Source organism: Coregonus clupeaformis, chromosome 35 (genome assembly GCF_020615455.1).
Source record: "Coregonus clupeaformis isolate EN_2021a chromosome 35, ASM2061545v1, whole genome shotgun sequence".
Lineage (NCBI taxonomy): Eukaryota > Metazoa > Chordata > Actinopteri > Salmoniformes > Salmonidae > Coregonus > Coregonus clupeaformis.
The window spans coordinates 35,982,217-36,008,903 of NC_059226.1; the positions used below are offsets into that span (position 1 = coordinate 35,982,217).

Genomic DNA, 26,687 nt, shown 5'->3' on the forward strand with positions numbered 1-26,687 from the left:
AGGTCCTGGAGTGGCCTAGCCAGTCTCCAGATCTCAACCCCATAGAAAATCTTTGGAGGGAGTTGAAAGTCCGTGTTGCCCAGCGACAGCCCCAAAACATCACTGCTCTAGAGGAGATCTGCATGGAGGAATGGACCAAAATACCAGCAACAGTGTGTGAAAACCTTGTGAAGACTAACAGAAAACGTTTGACCTGTGTCATTGCCAACAAAGGGTATATAACAAAGTATTGAGAAAGTTTTGTTATTGACCAAATACTTATTTTCCACCATAATTTGCAAATAAATTCATTAAAAATCCTACAATGTGATTTTCTGGAAAACAAAATCTCATTTTGTCTGTCATAGTTGACGTGTACCTATGATGAAAATTACAGGCCTCTCTCATCTTTTTAAGTGGGAGAACTTGCACAATTGGTGGCTGACTAAATACTTTTTTTCCCCACTGTAGCTAACTGACCAAACTGTACACTCTTTGGCTGGTAATGTTGTGATATCCACAACCATCACCCCATATTTTTCACAAACTCATATCCTCTACATCTAGTCTAACTTCTATTTTTCAGTCCATATTGCTTTGATAGATGCCATATTTATTAATATCCTCTCTTATCAAAGATAAATGAAATACCACCTTCTTTCTGCCTGACAGGCAGTGTCATCTGATAATGTGAGAATACATGAGCAGGTTTCTGAACAGGAATCTGATAAGGATGTTTGTAGAAAACCTGTTGTGGAAAGTTTCCTATATACCTCTGTTTTGAGCTTCTGTGTTATTCGCTAAACAGGTTGTGCCCTCTATACTTAAAGGATTGTTCATGCAAGGATATAACCGTACTATATTGCTAAATATTGTAATCGCAAACCCACAGATACACACACTCCCTCTTTGAAGGGAATGGAAAAAATATATTATTTGAAAAGTACCAATATTTCAACTTACTGACAGTTGAAATGACAGCTTGCCTCTCTCTTGGTTGATGGAGGTTTATAAGTGTGTAGTGTTAAAAGGCCTCAGCCTGATTGCAATATGCTGAGATAATATATCATTCCATTATTCACACAAACATTCCATTGTGAGCATATGAAAACCTTTCGATGGAGTTCAAATAACTGCAACACACCTCAAGTCAGTATTTGACCCTTGGAGTCACCTTGAATCCAGTCCAGCAACCTTAGACCACAGTGTGGACCCTGAACGGTTACAGTCCAACACAGAGTGATGATTGTCCAATCTCCTCCAATAGCAGAGCAGCTTCTTCTTCATGGGAACCGTAGTGCCAAGTCTCTGTGGTAGTGTTCCAAATAAATATAAATTCTTATAAGGCAGTGTTCCATGTCGCACTGGACAAAAGGATCAGGTGGAAAATCCCTTTACTAAGATGGAGATTGTGAAACGGGGGAGAGTGTGGAGAGATGTGTCAGAGAGAAGCACAGTATGTCAGGAATCCTAGTGGCGGAAAATCAGTACTGCAGCTCCTGATCTACTCAACAGTTACAGTTAGCACCATTGTCTCCCTCCCGCCTCCCCCCCTATTTCACCTCAGGACTGCTTCCGAAACGTGAAGATGTCTCTGGTCTTAGAGCCTCTTTTGCCCTCGGGGAGTGGGGTGGGGTAGGGTGAGGGTGAGGGCGACGGGGAGGCCGAGGGCTGGGGGATGGCTGTGCCGCCATAGGGGCAGCTCTGGGAGTCAGGGTGCTCCCCGGAACACTCCACGGCCGGGATGTAGCGACTGTCCCACATCCCTGGACCGCACAGCTTACACATGTCATGGAGGCTGCACGGGATTCTGGGTAACAGACGGAACTGGTAGAGTAGACTACGGGCCTGGTAGTAGGAAGGGTGGGTGAGAGAGAGGAAGAGAAAGAGAGAGAGAACGTAAGAGAGAGTCAAGGAGAGCAGTAGAGAGAAGAAATGGAGAGAAAGAAAGAGAGCATGTGAGAGAGCAAGGGAGTGGAGGAAGGGAGTGGCAGAGTATGAGAGATAGGTTAAACATGAGGAAAACACTTAGAAAGGAGGAAATAGAAGCTATACCTCAAGACTTGCAAAACAGCTAACAGGATCACACTTAGTATCAAGTAGATTTGAATAGCGTTTGACTGAATCAATAGCTCCTTCAGATGTGGAAGAACAATCTAACACAGCCAAAATCAATTAACATGATTTAATTTAAACTAAAAAGGTCTGAGCTGTTCACAGACACAGAGATATCAAATCTAATAGGGGTTCTAAAACAGTCATGACACCTGCATGCTAAAATGTGCTGTTGCTGCAGCAGCAGTACTAACATGGCATCCATAAACATGAGGAGAAGACAGAGACACACTACCGGCCATGACTCATAAATCCTCAACACGGCAGGATCACACCAAGTATTTCAATTCTCCTTGAGGGCTGGGTAGCAAGCAACAAGGACTATTATGCTTTGTTGTATCACAAACTCCATTCCTTTTAAATCCATTCGGCGCAGTCGATGAGTGTACACTGAGGGGATGAGTTAAGAAGTAAACAACAATCATAGTATGCTAACTAGAGGGTAAAATGCTAGTGTTGCATAAAATGCTAGCATGCTTGAGGTAAAGTGGCATGGAGTAGCGCAACATCATGCTAAAGGCTAACTGCTAGCGTTACCTTGCGCAGCACCAGCTCCCCGTTCATGTGCATGGAGAGGTTGCTGAAGTGGAGCAACATCTGGTCGGTGGCTAACTGCTGCTCCGTTACGTCATCACCGTACAGCACGATGATGGCCACACACACGAACAGATGGAAGTAGTCCGTCTGAGGGAGCGATAGTGTTAATGATGAAGTACATTTACACTTAACTGTGGAGAGCCTGCCTACAGTACAGTGGTTGTGTGTGGTTGTGTGTGGTTGTGTCTACATCCAACTCTAATCTCCATAACTAGTGGGTTGTATGAATGATGGTTATACCTATACCGGCTATAAACTCCTAACATTGTTACACACAGTTGTTAATACATATTGTTACACACATTGTTTGATATTGGTGTATGTATGCCAATGTTGTGTTTGATATTGCTCTGTGTACACCAATGCCATGTACAACATGATGATGTTGCTGTGCGTATGCTGATGTAAAGTTGTGTACCTGGTAGTGTGCCCAGCAGGCCTCCCACATGCGCAGGGCCTCTGTGTCGGGGAACTCCCGTTTGAAACAGAGTAGGATCCAGCGGTGACAGAACAGCAGCTGTAGCCCATCCTCCCCCAGCTGGGTCAGGTGCTGGTGGAACCGGGGCAGCATCAGACGCAACAGCTCCCTCAGGTACATCTGGAACAGGGGAGAGAGATGGTTAGGGCGCTAATGTGGATATGAATGTAACACCACACACACACACAAACAATCAAACACAAAAGAGAATCACAGAGAGAGAGAGAGAGAGAGAGAGAGAGAGAGAGAGAGAGAGAGATGTGTGTGTGTGTAAGAAAGTGAGAGAGAGAGAGAGAGAGAGAGAGAGAGCGAGAGAGAGAGAGAGAGAGAAAGAGAGAAAGAGAGAAAGAGAGAGAGAGAGCGAGAAAAGTGTGTGTGTGTAAGAAAGTGAGAGAGAGAGAAAGAGAGAGAGAGAGAGAGAAGAGAGAGAGAGAGAGAGAGAGAGAGAGAGAGAGAGAGAGAGAGAGAGAGAGAGAGAGAGAGAGAGAGAGAGAGAGAGAGAGAGAGAGAGAGAGAGAGAGAGAGAGAGAGAGAGAGAGAGAGAGAGAGAGAGAGAGAGAGAGAGAGAGAGAGAGAGAGAGAGAGAGAGAAAGAGAGAGAAAGAGAGAGAAAGAGAGAGAAAGAGAGAGAAAGAGAGAGAGAGAGAGAAAGATAGAGTGTGTGTAATAAAGTGAGAGAGTTACCAGTTGTCTCTCCATGTCCTCGTCGCGGGGAGAGCTGATAAAGATGGTGTTCTCCATCAGGCCTACGAAGCACCAGAACGTGTCGCTCTCGTCCTGCACCTCGGTCAGCAGGGGAGCCACCAGGTCAGACATGCCCTGGCAGTAGCCCATCTCTGGGTTGAACACTGCGTAGTTCAGCAGCACACACCTGGAGGAAGGGAGGAACACCACCACAGACAATATCAAGATATCAAGTCATGCATATTACCTCATACTAAGTCCTACATACAAAGTCTTACTAACCCATCACACTAAAATAATCAATTAGATCAAATCAAATTGTATTTTTCACATACTTCGTAAACAACAGGTGTAGACCAACAGTGAAATGCTTACTTTTAACCCCAACAATGCAGAGAGAAAAATAGAGAAATAATAACTAAAGGAATAAATATACAATGAGCAACGATAACTTGGCTATATACATGGTGTACCAGTACCAAGTCAATGTGCAGGGCTAAGAGGTAATTGAGGTAGATATGTACATATAACTAGGAATAATGTGACTAGGAAACAGGAGAGATAATAAACAAGTAGCAGCAGCGTATGTGATGAGTCAAAATAATTAGTGCATAAAGGGTCAATACAGATAGTTAAATAGTTAACCAATAGCCACCCGAACTAAATATTTAGCAGTCTTATGGCTTGGGGGTAGAAGCTGTTCAGGGTCATGTTGTTTCCAGACTTGGTGCATCGGTACCGCTTGCCGTGCGGTAGCAGAGAGAACAGTCTATAACTTGGGTGGCTGGAGTCTGACAATTTTTAGGGCCTTCCTTGGACACCACCTGGTATAGAGGTCCTGGATGGCAGGAAGCTCGGCCCCAGTGATGTACTGGGCCGTACACACTACCCTCTGTAGCGCCTTGCGGTCGGATGCCAAGCAGTTGCCATACCAAGCGGTGACGCAGCCAGTCAGGATGCTCTCAATGGTGCAGCTGTAGAACTTTATAATGATCTGAGGGTCCATGCCAAATCTTTTCAGCCTCTTGAGGGGGAAGAGGCGTTACCGTGCTTTCACGACTGTGTTGGAGTATGTTGACCATGATCATTCCTTAGTGATGTGGACACCAAGGAACTTAAACTAATTAACACTATGGCATTAGAACTTAGAGTAAGCGAATGAATAAAACAAATATGAAAAGTGGTGAGATAAAATTAGGCCATAATAATACATGAGAGTTCTAACCTCCCCCACCCCTACTCTACTTGACCCAGTTACTTTGACCAAAACTGAGATCCAGCCATGAGAGTCACTTAACAAACAGCCTGGTTTCGAAACCTTTAGAGCCTCATTTAGGAAGCTATTAGCTGTAAGTATGCATCAGAAGTAGTGTACTAAGAGCTTAGTGGGAGTCAATAAAGCATGAAAGTCATTAGCTAGCTTCCCCCAGGGTTCAGAATATGATATTCATGTACAATATTACCTCCTGTGCACTGGACTATGGGATAGGAAAGATGATGAGGAATTGAAAAGGTGAGGAATAAATGGAGGAGAGGAGAATGAGAAAGAGAGGGAAGAGTGAAATATAGAATAAAGAGTGACAGAGATAGAGATGAGAGGAAAGAGAGAAAGAGGAGTGGCAGGGGATAGAAGGTGTAAGATTGAAAGAGCAGAGAGAAGAGAGAGTAAGAGAACAGGGAACGAAAGAGGGAGAGACCCAGACAGAGAGCCAGCTGTCCTCACCTCATGATCTCCACATTGGGGTTGTTCTCTCCCCTGAAGAAGTGGTTGCTGCGGTCTGTTCTCACCACGTCCTTATCCACGGTGAACTGAACCTTCCTCCAGAAGTCACTGTGCTCCTCAGGACTCATAGACAACCTGGGGATGGCCGGGGCAGACACAGGTAGGAAGCGGTTTTAAACTGGGTTAAATACTGGGGCTATGCACTAATGTCAACCAAACTTGAGGGCAGTTCCGCAACTTCAAAAACTTACTTTTAATTGAACCCTTGATAGGATGACAGGAAAAGGGTAGGGTGAGGTTGTTGAAACCACTTAAACAACCTATGATCTAACCCTAACCCCCTCCCATCACCCTCTGGCTCAGAACCTGAACAGTGAGGACCTGACCCCTACCCTAACGAGCAGAGCAGGGGGGATTTAATTAACACTATGTGTTTTCCATTGAGCCCCGCCAGGAACAATAACACCAGGCGTGATGCAACTTCACGCAACTGTTTACTTTCTGGGGCTGTGTTTGTGTCTGCCTGTCCCTCGGCGTCTCCTCCCTCTCACTCCTTCTCTCTCCCAGTCCCTCGTTCCCTCTCTACCTCCATGCCTCACTCTCTCTCTCTTCTTCCTTTCTGGAGAACAGTCATCAGCTGTACCTGGATCTGCTACCAGAATCCCCTAGTCATGTACAGTGGGGGAAAAAAGTATTTAGTCAGCCACCAATTGTGCAAGTTCTCCCACTTAAAAAGATGAGAGAGGCCTGTAATTTTCATCATAGGTACACGTCAACTATGACAGACAAAATGAGAAGAAAGAAAATCCAGAAAATCACATTGTAGGATTTTTAATGAATTTATTTGCAAATTATGGTGGAAAATAAGTATTTGGTCACCTACAAACAAGCAAGATTTCTGGCTCTCACAGACCTGTAACTTCTTCTTTAAGAGGCTCCTCTGTCCTCCACTCGTTACCTGTATTAATGGCACCTGTTTGAACTTGTTATCAGTATAAAAGACACCTGTCCACAACCTCAAACAGTCACACTCCAAACTCCACTATGGCCAAGACCAAAGAGCTGTCAAAGGACACCAGAAACAAAATTGTAGACCTGCACCAGGCTGGGAAGACTGAATCTGCAATAGGTAAGCAGCTTGGTTTGAAGAAATCAACTGTGGGAGCAATTATTAGGAAATGGAAGACATACAAGACCACTGATAATCTCCCTCGATCTGGGGCTCCACGCAAGATCTCACCCCGTGGGGTCAAAATGATCACAAGAACGGTGAGCAAAAATCCCAGAACCACATGGGGGGACCTAGTGAATGACCTGCAGAGAGCTGGGACCAAAGTAACAAAGCCTACCATCAGTAACACACTACGCCGCCAGGGACTCAAATCCTGCAGTGCCAGACGTGTCCCCCTGCTTAAGCCAGTACATGTAGTTTGCTAGAGTGCATTTGGATGATCCAGAAGAGGATTGGGAGAATGTCATATGGTCAGATGAAACTAAAATAGAACTTTTTGGTAAAAACTCAACTTGTCGTGTTTGGAGGACAAAGAATGCTGAGTTGCATCCAAAGAACACCATACCTACTGTGAAGCATGGGGGTGGAAACATCATGCTTTGGGGCTGTTTTTCTGCAAAGGAACCAGGACGACTGATCCGTGTAAAGGAAAGAATGAATGGGGCCATGTATCGTGAGATTTTGAGTGAAAACCTCCTTCCATCAGCAAGGGCATTGAAGATGAAACGTGGCTGGGTCTTTCAGCATGACAATGATCCCAAACACACCGCCCGGGCAACGAAGGAGTGGCTTCGTAAGATGCATTTCAAGGTCCTGGAGTGGCCTAGCCAGTCTCCAGATCTCAACCCCATAGAAAATCTTTGGAGGGAGTTGAAAGTCCGTGTTGCCCAGCGACAGCCCCAAAACATCACTGCTCTAGAGGAGATCTGCATGGAGGAATGGGCCAAAATACCAGCAACAGTGTGTGAAAACCTTGTGAAGACTTACAGAAAACATTTGACCTGTGTCATTGCCAACAAAGGGTATATAAAAAAGTATTGAGAAACTTTTGTTATTGACCAAATACTTATTTTCCACCATAATTTGCAAATAAATTCATAAAAAATCCTACAATGTGATTTTCTGGAATTTTTTTCCTCATTTTGTCTGTCATAGTTGACGTGTACCTATGATGAAAATTACAGGCCTCTCTCATCTTTTTAAGTGGGAGAACTTGCACAATTGGTGGCTGACTAAATACTTTTTTCCCCCACTGTAACTCAACATTAACATTAGCATGTAAGACCTCAAAGACATCAGACCTTCTAGAAAATAGACGAGTAAACTGAATCAACTCTCCACAACCCTCTTCTCCTCCAGTGTTTGTTCAGAACAGGTATATTTGGACATTCCTCTCCTCTCAAGCAGGATCCTCCATTTTTTTACATCTTCAACAGTACTGGCTACAGCACATAACTGAACATCAAACAAGCAATAATTGATTCTTCAAAATGTAACTTATGACCATCTAAAACAAAATATAAATAATCTAATGTTACATTTCCATATATAACTAATTGATTTAATTAACAGGGGCTGGTCTTTAGTCAGGATCACAAAGAGATGATTCTAAGGGTGTCATACATGTTCATGATAAGTCTTATTTAAGCAATAAGGCCCGATGAGGTGTGGTATATGGTCAATATACCACGGCTAAGGGCTGTTCTTATGCACGACGAAACGCGTAGTGACTGGACCCAGCCCTTAGCCGTGGTATATTGGCCATATATCACAACCCCCCGAGGTGCCTTATTGCTATTATAAACTGGTTACCAACATAATTAGAGCAGTAAAAATAAATGTTTTGTCATACCCATGGTATACGGTCTGATATACCACGGCTGTCAGACAATCAGCATTCTGGGCTCGACCCACCCAGTTTATAAAAGTTATTATACCTGCATCATAATGCATTATATCTGCAGGCTTTAAGGACAGTGTTACCAGTGCCACCACCTCTATAAGGCAGAGACTGTAGTTCCAGGGTCTTAATGAGCCAGTGGCCCCTGGAGGCTCAGTCAAGTGTTTTTCTAACAGCCACATCACATCACAGGAGGAATAGAGCTTCTAATTGACTGGTTTGGATTAGGTCTTCTGATGTATTCAAAAGGTTAATATACCATACCGCTGAAGACTGGCCAATTATCATATTAATTCTGTGCACTTGTGCACACATGCACACTGTGTGGAGGCTTAGGTAGCCTAGTGGGTAAGAGCGTACAGCCAAGTATCCGAAAGGTCGCTGGTTCGAATATCCAAGCCGACTAGGTGAAAAATGTGCCAATGTGCCCTTGAGCAAGGCACTTAGCCCTAATTGCTCCTGTAAGGTGCTCTAGGTAAGACATCTGTTAAATGACAAAAATAAAAAATTTAAACGTATTGAAAAAAGAAAGAGGATTAGGGACAGACACAGACAGGTAACGCTGGAAGGTTAATGTAAACTCTGACTAGTTGCATCCTTTACTCTCTTTTAGTGTGTGGTATGTGGTGTGTGGTGTGTGGTGTGTGATGTGTGGTGTGTGTGTGTGGTGTGTGGTATGTGATGTGTGGTGTGTGTGGTATGTGGTGCATGGTGTGTGATGTGTGGTGTGTTGGTGTGTGGTGTGTGATGTGTGGTGCGTACGTGCCTATCGAGCTGTAGTCATCCTATTGATAGGTAGAATATGAGAATATGATTTGATCAGCGTTTACATGTTGTTTCCCAAGAGGCCTGTTCATTTACACCCAGCACTCCCATAACACGTTCTGTAAGTGTGTCTATTGTTTGCTCCATTTGCAAAGTGTGTGTGTGTGTGTGTTAATAGTTAGCAGGATATGGCTTGGTGCCACCTTATTCCTTTGGATAAATAAACCACATATGTTCCAGTGTTATGAATGTCCTTCTTACATGGAATAGAAATACAATACACAACTTTATTATGGTTAGAACTGACTTTTTTTTTCTTCTGCCCCCCCCAGCCCGCCCGCCTGCCCACACACACACACACACACACACACACACACACACACACACACAGAGACACAGTCAGTAGCAGTGCAGCTCCCCTGGATGGAGAGACATTAGTTATAGTAAACCCAGAAACATACTGTTTGCACCCCACAGCCACCTACCTCCTCTGCTGGATGTCGTGGTACTCTGAGCGTTTCTGCAGTCTCCAGGCCTCTCTCTCCTGGGAGGAGGAGTCACAGCTGTAGTAGTGCAGTAAGAAGGGCCACACCTCCCCGCGGATGGATGGGTCGACGCCCCCAAAGAAGATGGCCTGAGGGGGGGAAAGAGAGGACATGATCAGCCTGGGTAGTAGAAGTCTAGAATTTAACAATGTTAGCTACAGTAACTACACCAGGGTTCCCCAACTGGTGGCCCAGGGACGAATTTGGCCTGCTGGTGGTTAAATGTTTTTCTCATTTTCATTGTTGGACATAACACTGTAAAAATACCAGGAAATCAGCTCCAAGTAATTTTAATTTAAGATATCTTAAAACACACACACACATAACTGGTGATTTGAACAATGACCGTTCCACATCTGCTGTGTATCTGAAGCTGCCCACTGACTCAGTCAGTCTTCCAAGGTCTTATCACAGCTACACACTCACCTTGCGTAGCTTGTACTCCTCCTCCACCTGTCCGTTGTGGTTGAGGTGTCGGAGCCAGGTGGTGACGTCCAGGCGGCGGTACAGACGTTCCTCTGGGTGGGTCTCAGCGGACGGCAGGGTGGGCCTCCGGATGGAGAACTGCATACATGACTTCTCATCCACTACCTGGAAAAGAGAGGGAGGAGAGAGAGAGCGAGATGGATGGGTGGGGGGGCGGAGAGAGAGCGAGATAGATGGGTGGGGGGGCAGAGAGAGAAAGAGAGAGTGAGAGATGGGTGGGGGGCAGAGAGAGAGTGAGAGAGATGGGTGGGAGGCAGAGAGAGAGGAGCGAGAGCGAGAGAGATGGGTGGGGGGAAGAGAGAGAAAGAGAGAGCGAGATAGATGGGTGGGGGCAGAGAGAGAGTGAGAGAGATGGGTGGGAGGCAGAGAGAGGAGAGAGAGCGAGAGAGATGGGTGGGGGAAGAGAGAGAAAGAGAGAGTGAGAGATGGGTGGGGGGCAGAGAGAGTGAGAGAGATGGGTGGGAGGCAGAGAGAGAGGAGCGAGAGGAGAGAGATGGGTGGGGGGAAGAGAGAGAAAGAGAGAGCGAGATAGATGGGTGGGGGCAGAGAGAGAGTGAGAGAGATGGGTGGGAGGCAGAGAGAGAGGAGAGAGAGCGAGAGAGATGGGTGGGGGGAAGAGAGAGAAAGAGAGAGCGAGATAGATGGGTGGGGGGCGGAGAGAGAGTGAGAGAGATGGGTGGGGGGCAGAGAGAGAAAGAGATATATCAAGGAACTAGCCATTATGCTAACACTGAAATAACATATCTAGCCACAATAATAACGCCGAAGTAAAAAAAGATGGTATAACATTTACATTTACATTTTAGTCATTTAGCAGACGCTCTTATCCAGAGCGACTTACAGTTAGTGAATACATATTTTTATTATACTGGCCCCCCGTGGGAATCGAACCCACAACCCTGGCGTTGCAAACGCCATGCTCTATCAACTGAGCTACATCCCTGCCGGCCATTCCCTCCCCTACCCTGGACGACGCTGGGCCAATTGTGCGCCGCCCATGAGTCTCCCGGTCTAGCCACAATGCTACCATGTCTCACCTGGTCTTTGAGCTGGGTCTCTCTACAGCACTTCCACTGTTGGAAGACCTCAGCCAGCTTGTCCAGACCTGTGTGGTGGAAGTGGAGGACCTTATACTGGCTCTCCCTGCTGGCGATCACCAGCTGACCACTGTTACACGCCTCATCACTGGAATCAAAACATACCGTATGTCAAACATACAGAAACACTGGCTGAAAGAAATACACATACATTGTTCCTGCACTGCTCAAACATGGCTTATAACATATACAGCAAACTCTGTTGGAGAAGAATTTCAGGGGAATTTCCTGGATTGTCAAATACAGTACTTTTTTACATACATATAGGCCTACTTTTTGAAGTGACTTCTTCATTTTTGTAATCGTTTGAGTTGGACTCAATGATAATCTTCCCCTTTACCCTCACAGGCCAAACAACACAACTGTACACAGGTGAGTTGTTATGAGAGTAAAAGTCAGTTCCTGAAGTCATAAAGTATCCAGACAACATGACCCCCCGTGACCCCGTGACCCCTGGCTGACCTGAAGAAGAGGCGGAGCGACCTCATATGCCCCAGGTCGACCCGGAACACTCCCCCCAGCTGCTCCAACGCCAGCACCTTCTGCTGCTCCTCCCACCGCATGCCCTGCGATTGGCTGTTGTTCTCAGAGGGGGCGTGGCTGTCCAGGCTGGAGGCGGAGCTAGCCGAATGGGTCATGGACTCGTCGCACAGCTCCCTGAGAAAAGGAGGGGGGAGAAGTTGAGTTGGTTGTAGGATCAGATTAATTTACACCCACCCGATGGTAACCGTAACTATTAGTGGTAAATGCAAAACAGACCTTAGAACAGCGTCTAAGGGAAATGTTGGACAATCATTGCATTGCACACAAATGTCGTTCTAACAATACATAAGCCTAGATATCGCAAACAGGGTCCAGAGGGCTATGTACTGTCTGTGACTAGTGTTGAATATCAGGAGTCTATTTGCTGCCCTGTTGTGGTCCCTTGTTTTATGTCCTGGGATTGTGCTGGCTTAGACCAGGGGACAGAGAATTAGAAGAATGCATGGAGGTTACTGTGCAGGGGGGAACCACGCATGCCACACACACACACAGTGCATACAACAGAAACTGTGCACACACACACACAAATCACAGCATCTGCCTTCCAATTTCCCCCGTCCTTCCCCCATGGCCACTGTGTTTTTCCCGGCACCGTAACCCGAGCTGGGAGTTCCTCTACTGCGTTAACACGCACACACACACACACACACACATAAAACAACTGGGTAAGGGGGGTAAATCAAACACAACTAACAACCAAAACGTACTCCAAGACACGTCTCGGAGTCTGAGAGCCAGACCTGAGAAGCACAGTGACGTATTAATTGCAAATGTGGCCAACTTTAAAAACAGGTCTAAGAAACACAAGTCAGTCATATGGAAAAACATTTACATTGAAATGCTCTTTCCTTGTATGCTGATGGAACAGTATTTCTCTAAGTCCATAATAAACACAAACAGCCTATTGGTCCGAGGAGAGGAGCTAGAGCTGGTCAGTTTCAAACTAAATCAATGGCTGTGAATTGATCATGTCTCGGGTCGTCACATACCTGTATATGGGAAAGTAATATGTGAGATTGATAGAGACAGCAAGGTTTCCCCTCATTGGTCAGATTTACTGCCCTCTGGATCATGTATCACATCATAAACCAGGTCCCAGTTCTGAGTTCTGGGACACTACAGCACAGAGAAGTGGGGGGATTCTGTCTGGCTCAATCTAAACCTAGTCATAGCAGACCTGGTTCAAATACTATTTGAAATCTTTCAAATAATTTGAGTGTTTACTTTAGCCTGTCTGGGGTGCCAAATGAGCGGGCTTTGCACGTTTGGGACTTGTCTATTGGTTCCATTGCAACAGGAAAGCTCAATCAAGCCCAGCAAAAGCATTATAAATTATTTCTTTAAGTATTTGAACCCAGGTCTGAGTACTAGGCCTGTTGTATTACATTGAGGTGCTGAGAGAACATACAGAAACCAAACGTCTCACACTTAATGGTCTGCTGTAATAACACCTGACAACATTTGATTGATTAAAACAAATATTTAAACTGCGCTACATGCTAACTCTACCGTAACTCTCATAGGGATATTGCTAAGCTAACAGTCTCTATGGTCTTTCCAGTTAACTAAGCAGCATTAACAGAAGGTGTTGAACATGGACCTGTTTTAAATGTCGTCTACTTAATCAATGAAGCGAAGCTAGCTTACGCTAACATAACAGTGGGTGCTTACGGAGAGGTTTTAAATGTCATCTACCTCATCAGTGGATCTCAATTAGCTAATGCTAAATGTTCACACTAATAGCTGATGCTGTTCTCTATAGCGACTACACTATAGCCTATGTATAACAGTGTGTTATACACAGACTATACACTGAGTGTACAAAACATTAGGAATACCTGCTCTTTCCATGACATAGACTGAATCCAGGTGAAAGCTAGGATCCCTTATTGATGTCACTTGTTAAATCCACTTCAATCAGTGTAGATGAAGGGGAGGAGACAGGTTAAAATGATTTTTAAGCCTTGAGACAACTGATACATGGATTGTGTATGTGTGCCATTCAGAGGGTGAATGGGCAAGACAAAATATTTAAGTGCCTTTGAACAGGGTATGGTAGTAGGTGCCAGGCGCACCGGTTTGTGTCAAGAACTGCAACAGTGCTGGGTTTTTCACACTCAACAGTTTCCGGTGTGTATCAAGAATGGTCCACCACCCAAAGGAAATCCAGCCAACTTGACACAACTGTGGGAAGCATTGGCGTCAACATGGGCCAGCATCCCTGTGGAACGCTTTCGACACCTTGTAGAGTCCATGCCCTGACAAATTGAGGCTGTTCTGAGGGCAAAAGTGTGGGTGCAACTCAATATTAGGAAGGTGTTCTTAATGTTTTGTACACTCAGTACATGTCAACAGCATGTTTTGATGGAAAAGCTGTTTTAATGGTATGTCCCTCGTCAGGGGAGCTACAGCTACAAGCTGGGGTGAGACCAGACTGCCCACAGCACTCTGCTCCCCACCTACGTGATGCTGTACCCTGGGGACAGAGCTCTGGCGTCACCCTGAGAACCAGAGCCTGGGGCTAAACACCCACAGAGACCCACGGTCTCTAAACTCAATGAATAATGTGGCTGTTGATCAAGTAGAAGAGACTAAACTTCTTGGTGTTCTATTAGATTGTAAAATGTCCTGGTCAAAGCATATTTATTCTATTGTTGTAAAGATGGGGAGAGGTCTGTCTGTGATAAAGAGATGCTCTGCTTTTTTAACATCACATGCAACCAAACTAGTCCTGCAGGCTCTGGTTTTGTCGCATCTTGACTATTGCCCAGTTGTATGGTCCGGTGCGACAAAACAAATACCTAGAAAAGCTGCAGCTGGCCCAGAACAGAGCAGCACGTCTGGCCCTCAAATGTACACGGATGGCCAATGTCAATAACATGCATATCAGTCTCTCCTGGCTCAGTGAAGAGGAGAGATTGACTGCATCACTGTCGATCGTTGTAAGAAATATTGATGTATTGATAGCACCGAATTGTCTGTTCAGCCAGTTAACACAGCTCAAAAACCCAGTCCCCAAGTCAGAACAGAGGCTGGGAAAATGACTACATGGAATTTTCTTCTACCCTCAGGTAACTCAGGCAAGAAAAAAAAATATTTAAAAAGAAAACTGATAAAACACCTCAAGGAACAACGCGGACTGTGGAGACGCATACAAACACCATTTTCTTTAGTCGTTTAAAATGTAGTTTTACATTTGTGTTGCTGTTCTTATCTATTAGTGCATTTTGTAATGTTCTATGTTTTGTGTACACCTCAGGAAGAATAGCTGCTGCTTTTTCAACAGCTAATGGGGATCTGAATAAAATCCATTGAACAAAAATAGAAAACGCAACATGCAACAATTTCAAAGATTTTAGTGAGTTACAGTTTATATCAGGAAATCAGTCAATTGAAATAAATTAATTAGGCCCTAATCTATGGATTTCACATGACTGGGAATACAGATATGCATCTGTTGGTGATAGATACCTTTAAAAAAAAAAGGTAGGAGCGTGGAACAGAAAACCAGTCAGTATCTGGGGTGACCGCCATTTGCTTCATGCAGCGAGACACATCTCCTTCGCATAGAGTTGATCAAGCTGTTGATTGTGGCCTGTGGAATGTTGTCCCACTACTGTGAGAAGTTGCTGGATATTGGCGGGAACTGGAACATGCTGTGGTACGCATAGATCCAGAGCATCCCAAACATGCTCAGTGGGTGACATGTCTGAGTATGCAGGCCATGGAAGACATTCTCAGCTTCCAGGAATTGGGTACAGAACCTTGTGATATGGGGCCGTGCATTATCATGCTGAAACATGAGGTGATGGCGGCGGATGAATGGCAAGACAATGGGCCTCAGGACCTCGTCATGGTATCACTGTGCATTTAAATTGCCATTGATAAATTGCAATTGTGTTTGTTGTCCGTAGCTTATGACTGCCCATACCATAACCCCACCGCCACCATGGGGCACTCAGTTCACAACGTTGACATCAGCAAACTGCTCGCCCAGTGGCCATCGAAGGTGAGCATTAGCCCACTGATGTTGGTGACGACGCCGAACTGCAGTCAGGTCAAGCCCCTGGTGAGGACGACGAGCACGCAGATGAGCTTCCCTGAGAAGGTTCCTGACAGTTTGTGTAGAAATTACACTGCTCAAAAAAATAAAGGGAACACTTAAACAACACAATGTAACTCCAAGTCAATCACACTTCTGTGAAATCAAACTGTCCACTTAGGAAGCAACACTGATTGACAATACATTTCACATGCTGTTGTGCAAATGGAATAGACAACAGGTGGAAATTATAGGCAATTAGCAAGACACCCCCAATAAAGAAGTAGTTCTGCAGGTGGTGACCACAGACCACTTCTCAGTTCCTATGCTTCCTGGCTGATGTTATGGTCACTTTTGAATGCTGGCGGTGCTTTCACTCTAGTGGTAGCATGAGACGGAGTCTACAACCCACACAAGTGGCTCAGGTAGTGCAGCTCATCCAGGATGGCACATCAATGCGAGCTGTGGCAAGAAGGTTTGCTGTGTCTGTCAGCGTAGTGTCCAGAGCATGGAGGCGCTACCAGGAGACAGGCCAGTACATCAGGAGACGTGGAGGAGGCCGTAGGAGGGCAACAACCCAGCAGCAGGACCGCTACCTCCGCCTTTGTGCAAGGAGGAGCAGGAGGAGCACTGCCAGAGCCCTGCAAAATGACCTCCAGCAGGCCACAAATGTGCATGTGTCTGCTCAAACGGTCAGAAACAGACTCCATGAGGGTGGTATGAGGGCCCGACGTCCACAGGTGGGGGTTGTGCTTACGTTTGGTATTTGCCAGAGAACACCAAGATTGGCAAATTCGCCACTGGCGCCCTGTGCTCTTCACAGATGAAAGCAGGTTCACACTGAGCACATGTGACAGACGTGACAGAGTCTGGAGACACCGTGGAGAACGTTCTGCTGCCTGCAACATCCTCCAGCATGACCGGTTTGGCGGTGGTTCAGTCATGGTGTGGGGTGGCATTTCTTTGGGGGCCGCACAGCCCTCCATGTGCTCGCCAGAGGTAGCCTGACTGCCATTAGGTACCGAGATGAGATCTTCAGACCCCTTGTGAGACTATATGCTGGTGCGGTAGGCCCTGGGTTCCTCCTAATGCAAGACAATGCTAGACCTCATGTGGCTGGAGTGTGTCAGCAGTTCCTGCAAGAGGAAGGCATTGATGCTATGGACTGGCCCGCCCATTCCCCAGACCTGAATCCAATTGAGCACATCTGGGACATCATGTCTCGCGCCATCCACCAACGCCACGTTGCACCACAGACTGTCCAGGAGTTGGCGGATGCTTTAGTCCAGGCCTGGGAGGAGATCCCTCAGGAGACCATCCGCCACCTCATCAGGAGCATGCCCAGGCGTTGTAGGGAGGTCATACAGGCACGTGGAGGCCACGCACACTACTGAGCCTCATTTTGACTTGTTTTAAGGACATTACATCAAAGTTGGATCAGCCTGTAGTGTGGTTTTCCACTTTAATTTTGAGGGTGACTCCAAATCCAGACCTCCATGGGTTGATAAATTTGATTTCCATTGATAATTTTTGTGTGATTTTGTTGTCAGCACATTCAACTATGTAAAGAAAAAAGTATTTAATAAGATTATTTCATTCATTCAGATCTAGGATGTGTTGTTTAAGTGTTCCCTTTATTTTTTTGAGCAGTGTATTTGGTTTCATCAGCTGTCCGGTGGCTGGTCTCAGGCAATCCCACAGGTGAAGAAGCCGGATGTGGAGGTCCTGGGCTGGCATGGTTACACGTGGTCTGCTGTTGTGAGGCCGGTTGGACGTACTGCCAAATTCTCTAAAACGATGTTTGAGGCGGCTTATGGTATAAATGAACATTAAATTCTCTAGCAACAGCTCTGGTGGACATTCCTGCAGTCAGCATGCCAATTGCACGCTCCCTCAAAACTTGAGACATCTGTGGCGTTTTGTTGTGCGACAAAACTGCACATTTTAGAGTGGCCTTTTATTGTCCCCAGCACAAGGTGCACCTGTGTAATAATCACGCTGTTTAATCAGCTTCTTGATATGCTACACCTGTCAGGTGGGTGGATTATCTTGGCAAAGGAGAAATGCTCACTAACAGGGACGTAAACAAATTTGTGCACAAAAGTTTTTTGTGCGTATGGAAAATTTCTGGGATATTTTATTTCAGCTCATGAAACCAACACTTTACATGTTGCGTTAATATTTTTGTTCAGTATAAAAACATCTAATCAAAACCCTTGGTAGGGTAGGGAGAGGAGGAGAGCTAAAACTAGGTTTTATGTTTTAATACGATACAATATAATGTATTATTGTACATTTGCATGGAAATTCATTATAATTGAATTACCTATGTTTTGGATTCTAACCATTGTAAAGGGCAGCAAGAAGCCTTTGAGATACATTATGAATTTAAAAGTTTTAAAGATTAAGAAAAATAATAGCAATTTTGTCCTACAGACGCACTACATTCAGTGGTTTAGAATATTGTACTGGAGCAACTAATGGCTTAACCATTTAGAGCAGAGTTTCAAAGGGGTGAAACACTAATAGCATTGTGAACACGTATGCGCGCATGCACTCACACACACACACTAGCTACAATACACAGTCTCTCTCACACACCAGCATACTGTACTCTCGCTCTTTCTCTCTCTTTCTTACACATAGATTATTTCTCTCTGCATGATTCCTAGTGACATGTTTCCAGTCCCAGGCCCCTTAACAGTGTCAATTAAAGCTGAGAGCTGTGGTGTTCCAGAGGCGTTGGCTGCTGCCTGCAGGCCCGGACCAGACCACTCCTCTAATCCACCCAGCTGACACTCAGCCCAGCACAACAACCCCAGGAGCAGGGAGGAATCAAAGAGAGTTTCACACAGACCCAGGGAGGGAGGAAGGGAGGGGGGAAGGAAGTACAGGGAGCAAGAAATGAAGAGATTAGCTTAAAGAGAAACATTAGCGAAGGAGAAAGAGATAAAGAGAGAGGGAGAGAGAGAGAGAGCAATCGAAAGAGAGTGAGAGAGAAAGGGGGAGGGAGAGGGGATGAAGAAAAGGTTAGAGGCAGTGCAAGAGAAAGCTGCCAAGTCACACACTAAATGGACACACACACGCACACACTTCAAACTCACTGATCCTGGGCTGTGTTTCTGGCCAAATACCTCTGTGTGGAAACGACCTCTGAGGGATTTATAAAGGAGAATGGCCATAAAGTCAGTACAGCAACATGATAGTGGTTTAGTCCAGATGGTTTAGTTGGTTGGAGCAGAGTGTTGGCAACACCAAGGCTGTCGGTACAATTCCCGCATGGACCACATAATGAATATGCGTGCTAACTGCTAACTAAGCTGCTTTAATTGGATTGCATTTAGTGAAGGACAATGTGTGTGCTTTGGCCCATGTTGACAATAAGAACATACATGTACTGGATATTACCATAACCTTGTCATTATCTGCTTTCACAGCCCTTTCTCTCCCTACAGAGTGCACACATCCAGCCTTGGCAGGCCGTCATTGTAAATAAGAATTTGTTCTTAACTGACTTACCTAGTTAAATAAAGAGTAAATATTTTTTATATTTTTTTTAATGCGGTGTAAAGTCTGAACCTCCCCCACTGCCAGTAAAAGTAATCTTATCCTCTTCTCTGTGGCTCCACTATGTGGTAGGTTTAGCCTATTACAACTACCTTGATCTGGTGAGAAACATCCATTCTCTTGTTGTGAGGTGAGAAACTGGCATCTGGAGTGGGGGTTCAACATTATTCAAGTTTATACCCTTTAAACACAGAAAACTGTTGCTGCTCTCTCTCGCTCTTGCTCTTTTTTCTAAACTCTTTTATAAAGTGGTGGGAAAACGATCAAATTGGCAGTTACTTAAAATAAGCATTGGACATTTACGCAAATGAGTTGCAGGTTCTTGTTTGCATTCAGGCAGTCAGTTTCAAATATTTATTTAACAAGTTGGATGCTGCTCTACCCAAATAATTGGAAAAGCATTTCTGTTATGTGCTTATGCTTAAACCATTTCAATAGGTCTCCATTGCGAGATAAGACACCAATATTCAGCGTCTGAACTGAGAGAGACTGGATTCAATACATACAGTGGGGGAAAAAAGTATTTAGTCATCCACCAATTGTGCAAGTTCTCCCACTTAAAAAGATGAGAGAGGCCTGTAATTTTCATCATAGGTACACGTCAACTATGACAGACAAATTGAGAAAAAAATATCCAGAAAATCACATTGTAGGATTTTTTATGAATTTATTTGCAAATTATGGTGGAAAATAAGTATTTGGTCACCTACAAACAACAAGATTTCTGGCTCTCACAGACCTGTAACTTCTTCTTTAAGAGGCTCCTCTGTCCTCCACTCATTACCTGTATTAATGGCACCTGTTTGAACTTGTTATCAGTATAAAAGACACCTGTCCACAACCTCAAACAGTCACACTCCAAACTCCACTATGGCAAAGACCAAAGAGCTGTCAAAGGACACCAGAAACAAAATTGTAGACCTGCACCAGGCTGGGAAGACTGAATCTGCAATAGGCAAGCAGCTTGGTTTGAAGAAATCAACTGTGGGAGCAATTATTAGGAAATGGAAGACATACAAGACCACTGATAATCTCCCTCGATCTGGGGCTCCACGCAAGATCTCACCCCGTGGGGTCAAAATGATCACAAGAACGGTGAGCAAAAATCCCAGAACCACACGGGGGGACCTAGTGAATGACCTGCAGAGAGCTGGGACCAAAGTAACAAAGCCTACCATCAGTAACACACTACGCCACCAGGGACTCAAATCCTGCAGTGCCAGACGTGTCCCCCTGCTTAAGCCAGTACATGTCCAGGCCCGTCTGAAGTTTGCTAGAGTGCATTTGGATGATCCAAAAGAGGATTGGGAGAATGTCATATGGTCAGATGAAACCAAAATAGAACTTTTTGGTAAAAACTCAACTTGTCGTGTTTGGAGGACAAAGAATGCTGAGTTGCATCCAAAGAACACCATACCTACTGTGAAGCATGGGGGTGGAAACATCATGCTTTGGGGCTGTTTTTCTGCAAAGAGACCAGGACGACTGATCCGTGTAAAGGAAAGAATGAATGGGGCCATGTATCGTGAGATTTTGAGTGAAAACCTCCTTCCATCAGCAAGGGCATTGAAGATGAAACGTGGCTGGGTCTTTCAGCATGACAATGATCCCAAACACACCGCCCGGGCAACGAAGGAGTGGCTTCGTAAGAAGCATTTCAAGGTCCTGGAGTGGCCTAGCCAGTCTCCAGATCTCAACCCCATAGAAAATCTTTGGAGGGAGTTGAAAGTCAGTGTTGCCCAGCGACAGCCCCAAAACATCACTGCTCTAGAGGAGATCTGCATGGAGGAATGGGCCAAAATACCAGCAACAGTGTGTGAAAACCTTGTGAAGACTTACAGAAAACGTTTGACCTGTGTCATTGCCAGCAAAGGGTATATAACAAAGTATTGAGAAACTTTTGTTATTGACCAAATACTTATTTTCCACCATAATTTGCAAATAAATTCATAAAAAATCCTACAATGTGATTTTCTGGAGAAAAAAATTCTCATTTTGTCTGTCATAGTTGACGTGTACCTATGATGAAAATTACAGGCCTCTCTCATCTTTTTAAGTGGGAGAACTTGCACAATTGGTGGCTGACTAAATACTTTTTTCCCTACTGTACATAAATTATAAATACCATGGAAACGACATCTCCTGTTTCCATTACTTCCCTGCATATCAATAGCTACCTCGCAGAGATAATTCACACAAAATCCAACTGACAATACCTCATTTTTTTCACTAAAACACCCTATTCCTATCGATGTCCAACACAAGTCACAAACAAATGTGTGCACACATAACAGACCTGCGTTCAAATACTGACATCTTTCAAATACTAGTATTTGCATTAACCTGCCTTTTTCTATTGGTTCAATTAGAACATGTAAACTCAATCAAGCCCAGATAAAGTATTAGAAATTATTTAAATTACAATTTGAACCCAGGTCTGTATCATCCACACACACAAACCCCTCCCCCAGCTCACCTGCTCTCGTTGTCCAGGAACACAGAGCCGCTGCTCTCAAAGAGGGCCTCGCTGACGGGCGACAGGCAGAAGGGTGAGGAGAAGGTGTCCGAGTCGGAGCCCATGGTGCTGTCCCTGCTCACCTCGTCAGCCGACAGCTCACAGGACCCCTCATCCCCCTCATCACCCCCAGGCTGGGGCTGCTGCTGTTGGGGAGGAGGGGGCTCTACGCTGGCCTCCAGACCCAGGCCTCTCCCATTCCCAGTTCCGTTCCCGATCCTCTCCTCCTCCTCCCGGTCCTCATCTTCCTCCTGGGCGGGAGGGTGTCGGGAGTGGGGCCTGCAGGTTGGGTTAGCATTACAGTGTTACCATAAAATATAACTTTTTCGATGAAATTCAGTTAGATAAGACCAGATGGAAATTAACCACCATCCCTAAACAGTGTTTACCTGTATTACAAAAGTTCAGGCTCAGTTGTCGGGATACAAGCAGTTATCACAATAAAACCAATTATTGCAATAAAACCTGTTATCACGATACAATACGTTTTCATGATAAAACCAGTTACTGCAATAAAACCTGTTATCGCGATACAAGCAGTTTTCACGATAACACCAGTTATTGCAATATCACCACATACAGAACTCCATTACGTTCCACTCTCCCCACTCTACCTGCGGGGCCTGCGCCGAGCGTTTCTGCGGACAGGTGAGCTCTCGGGGGTAATATAGCGCAGGGCCTCCTCGTCCTGTCTCTGGATGCGAGAGTTGGGAACCCAGGTCAGGATTAGAGTGGTGCCCAGGCTCTCATCCTTCTCCATGTGCACACACAGGTACCCTGAGGAGAGAAGGGAGGCATGAGGGAGAGGGAGAAACATGGCCGCAAACACACAGGAACACAGGAATGTGAACAAGAACACACACACAAGAACACACACTCACCCTGATGAGATCAGGTTGGGAAAGAGAGGACACACACACACACACACACACACACACGAAAACACCGAGGTCACCTGAGAAGATCACACTATAAGAGAAAAGGACACCTGAATCAAATCAGTTCTCAGGACAAAACCTTCTTCCCATGAACCAGAAGTCAGATTGACTCCAGATTTGGTACATCTATATATATCTGGAATCAATCGGACTTATGGTTCAACCCTACTATATGACACACTGGGAAAGAAAGAGAAGAACAGCAGAGGAAGAGGTGAACAGGTGAATGCTATAGTGATAGCTGGGGCCTGTTCAGGAGGATGTAATGTTTCAGAACATTCAGATAGAAATGTATGGTGTAGAACAAATATGATTGTTTGTCAGGTAGAATAGGGAATCGTGTTAGCACTATTCATTACATTTCTGTGACGTTCAGAATAGTTCAGCTCACTGAATACACCCCAGGGTCGTATGCATTAGGCACCAAAAGCAAGAAAATGGACTGAAACAGGAAGGGACTGCATGAACTTGTCCGATAAGAAATCCTATTTTCCGTTTTCCGTCGCAAAGATCTTCGCTACGGTGTGCCCTAATGAATACGACCCTGATGTAGGGGACTCCTAGACAGCTATATACTGTACCTGGGTGGTGTTCGGGCAGGCCCGGCAGGGGCTCGGCAGGGTGCACACACACATTGTTCTTGGAGAAGATGATCTCTCCGTCCAAGCCGTTCCGCGACCCCGCCGACCCTGGGTTAAAGGTCAGGAGGTCCGAGGCCTTGGAGGAGGCGCGTCGCAGGAGCCGACCGAGAGACATCTACACTGACACCAGGACACTGCGCCCATCCTCTGGAGTGGGAGGAGGGGGAGAGGTGAGAGATGGGTAGAGAGGGGGACACAGGGAGATGGGGGAAAGAGGAAGGAGAGGGGAAGCAGAGGGTGGGAGAGGGACAGAATCAGGTCAGAATGGAGGAAGTGGGGCACTAGTATTTTACAGCACGACATTTGCCTATTCAAAGCAACAAATCATATATACAGTATACACTGCCTTCGGAAAGTATTCAGACCACTTGACTTTTTCCACATTTTGTTACGTTACAGCCTTATTCTAAAATTGATTAAAATTGTTTTTTTTCCCTCATCAAGCTGCACACAATACCCCTTAATGACAAAGCAAAAACAGGTTTTTAGACATTTTTGCAAATGTATTAAAAATACAACATTGAAATATCAATTTACATAAGTATTCAGACCCTTTACTCAGTACTTGTTGAAGCACCTTTGGCAGCGATTACAGCCTCGAGTCTTCTTGGGTATGACGCTACAAGCTTGACACACCTGTATTTGGGGAGATTCTCCCATTTGTCTCTGCAGATCCTCTCAAGCTCTGTCAGGTTGGATGGGGAGCGTCACTGCACAGCTATTTTCAGGTCTCTCCAGAGATGTTTGATTGGGTTCAAGCCCAGGCTCTGGCTGGGCCACTCAAGGACATTCAGAGACTTGTCCAGAAGCCACTCCTGCGTTGTCTTGGCTGTGTGCTTAGGGTCGTTATCCTGTTGGAAGGTGAATCTTCGCCCCAGTCTGAGGTCCTGAGCAGGTTCTGGAGCAGGTTTTCATCAAGGATCGCTCTGTACTTTGCTCCGTTCATCTTTCCCTCGATCCTGACTAGTCTCCTAGTCCCTGCCGCTGAAAAACATCCCCACAGCATGATGCTGCCACCACCATGCTTGACCGTAGGGATGGTGCCAGGTTTCCTCCAGACGTGACGCTTGGCATTCAGGTCGAATAATTCAATCTTGGTTTCATCAAACCAGAGAATCTTGTTTCTCATGGTCTGAGTCCTTTAGGTGCCTTTTGGCAAACTCCAAGCGGGCTGTCATGTGCCTTTTACTGAGGAGTCGCTTCCGTCTGGCCACTTTACCATAAAGGCCTGATTGGTGGAGTGCTGCAGAGATGGTTGTCCTTCTGGAAGGTTCTCCCATCTCCACAGAGGAACTCTGGAGCTCTGTCAGAGTGACCATCAGGTTCTTGGTTACCTCCCTGACCAAGGCCCTTCTCCGCCGATTGCTCAGTTTGGCCGGGCGGCCAGCTCTAGGAAGAGTCTTGGTGGTTCCAATTTTTTTTACATTTTACATTTTTGTCATTTAGCAGACGCTCCAGAGCGACTTGAGTGCATACATTTATTTTTCATACTGGCCCCCCTTGGGAATCGAACCCACAACCCTGGCGTTGCAAGCGCCATGCTCTACCAACTGAGCTACACGGGACCAAACTTCATCCCTTCAAGAATGATGGAGGCCACTGAGTTCTTGGGGACCTATAATGCTGCAGAAATGTTTTGGTACCCTTCCCCAGATCGGTGCCTCGACACAATCCTGTCTCGAAGCTCTTAGGACAATTCCTTCGACCTCATGGCTCGGTTTTTGCTCTGACAACTGTGAGACCTTATATAGACAGGTGTGTGCCTATTTTCACTTTGTCATTATGGGGTATTGTGTGTAGATTGATATGGGGAAAAAAACGAATTTAATCAATTTTAGAATAAGGCTGTAACGTAACAAAATGTGGAAAAGAGGAAGGGGTCTGAATACTTGCTGAATGCACTGTAAATGACAGAGTGAAAAGAAGGATGCCTGTATAGAATAAAACATATTCCAAAACATGCATCCTGTTTACAATAAGGCACTAAATGAAAACTGCAAAAAAGAGGCAAAGAAGTGGCAAATAAATTAACTTTATGTCCTGAATGCAAAGCGTTATGTTTGGGGAAAATCCAACACAACCCATCACTGAGTACCACTATTCATATTTTCAAGCATGGTGGTTGCCGCATCATGTTATTGGCATGCTTGCCATCGGCAAGGACTAGGGAGATTTTTTGTATGAAAATAAACGGAATAGAGCTAAGCGCAGGCAAAATCCTAGAGGAAAACTTGGTTCAGTCTGCTTTCCAACAGACACTGGGAGACAAATTCACCTTTCAGCAGGACAATATCCTAAAACACAAGGTAAAATATACACTAGAGTTGCTTACCAAGACGACATTGAATGTTCCGGAGTGGTCTAGTTACAGTTTTGACTCAAATCTACTTCAAAATCTATGGCAAGAATTGAAAATGGGTGTTTAGCAATGATCAACAACCAACTTCACAGAGCTTGAAGAATTTTTAAAAGAATAATGTGCAAATATTGTACAATCAGGTGTGCAATGATCTTAGAGACTTACCCAGAATGACTCACAGCTGTATTCGCTGGCAAAGGTGATTCTAACATGTATTGACTCAGGGGTGTGAATACTTATGTATATGAGATATTTCTGTATTACATTTTCATTCAAATTTGCTACCATTTCTAAAAACATGGTTTTCACTTTGTCATTATGGGGTATTGTGTGTAGATGGGTGAGACATTTATTTTTAAATTCAGGCTGTAACACAACAAAATGTGGAATAAATCAAGGGATATGAATACTTTCTGAAGAAACGTATATTATCGTTATACAACCATACATGGCAAAGCTAACTCTTTTACAGTTTCAGCTTTCATTTTAAGGCAGTGACAGACATTTGTACTTAAGTTACACTGTGATGTTTGTATAGTATTAGTGTGTGTTCTTACCCCGATAAGTCAACCCTGGCATGCAACAAATATTCACAGTTAGTGTTTTCCTATGCCACGTCAACTATCTTGACTCACACAATTGGCTCTGTTAGTGTAGGTGTGTGTGTGCAAGTGTGTGTCCCACCTTGAATAAACACACACA

General features: G+C 45.1%; 1 protein-coding gene across 1 annotated transcript in view; it reads right to left on the reverse strand.

Annotated features, from left to right (window-relative positions):
- Positions 1–437: 437 nt before the first annotated feature.
- The window catches only part of LOC121551658 (TBC1 domain family member 16-like), a 29,748-nt gene continuing 3,498 nt past the window's right edge, over positions 438–26,687 (reverse strand). The window contains exons 2-13 of the mRNA XM_041864366.2: positions 23,567–23,773; positions 22,662–22,824; positions 22,009–22,326; positions 11,843–12,037; positions 11,321–11,468; positions 10,224–10,388; positions 9,738–9,886; positions 5,576–5,710; positions 3,853–4,039; positions 3,110–3,289; positions 2,632–2,778; positions 438–1,827 (exon numbers count right to left, since the gene is read on the reverse strand). Coding sequence (XP_041720300.1) covers positions 1,543–1,827; positions 2,632–2,778; positions 3,110–3,289; positions 3,853–4,039; positions 5,576–5,710; positions 9,738–9,886; positions 10,224–10,388; positions 11,321–11,468; positions 11,843–12,037; positions 22,009–22,326; positions 22,662–22,824; positions 23,567–23,741 — 2,247 coding nt within the window. The 5' untranslated portion in view covers positions 23,742–23,773 and the 3' untranslated portion in view covers positions 438–1,542. The remainder of the gene's footprint in view (positions 1,828–2,631; positions 2,779–3,109; positions 3,290–3,852; positions 4,040–5,575; positions 5,711–9,737; positions 9,887–10,223; positions 10,389–11,320; positions 11,469–11,842; positions 12,038–22,008; positions 22,327–22,661; positions 22,825–23,566; positions 23,774–26,687) is intronic.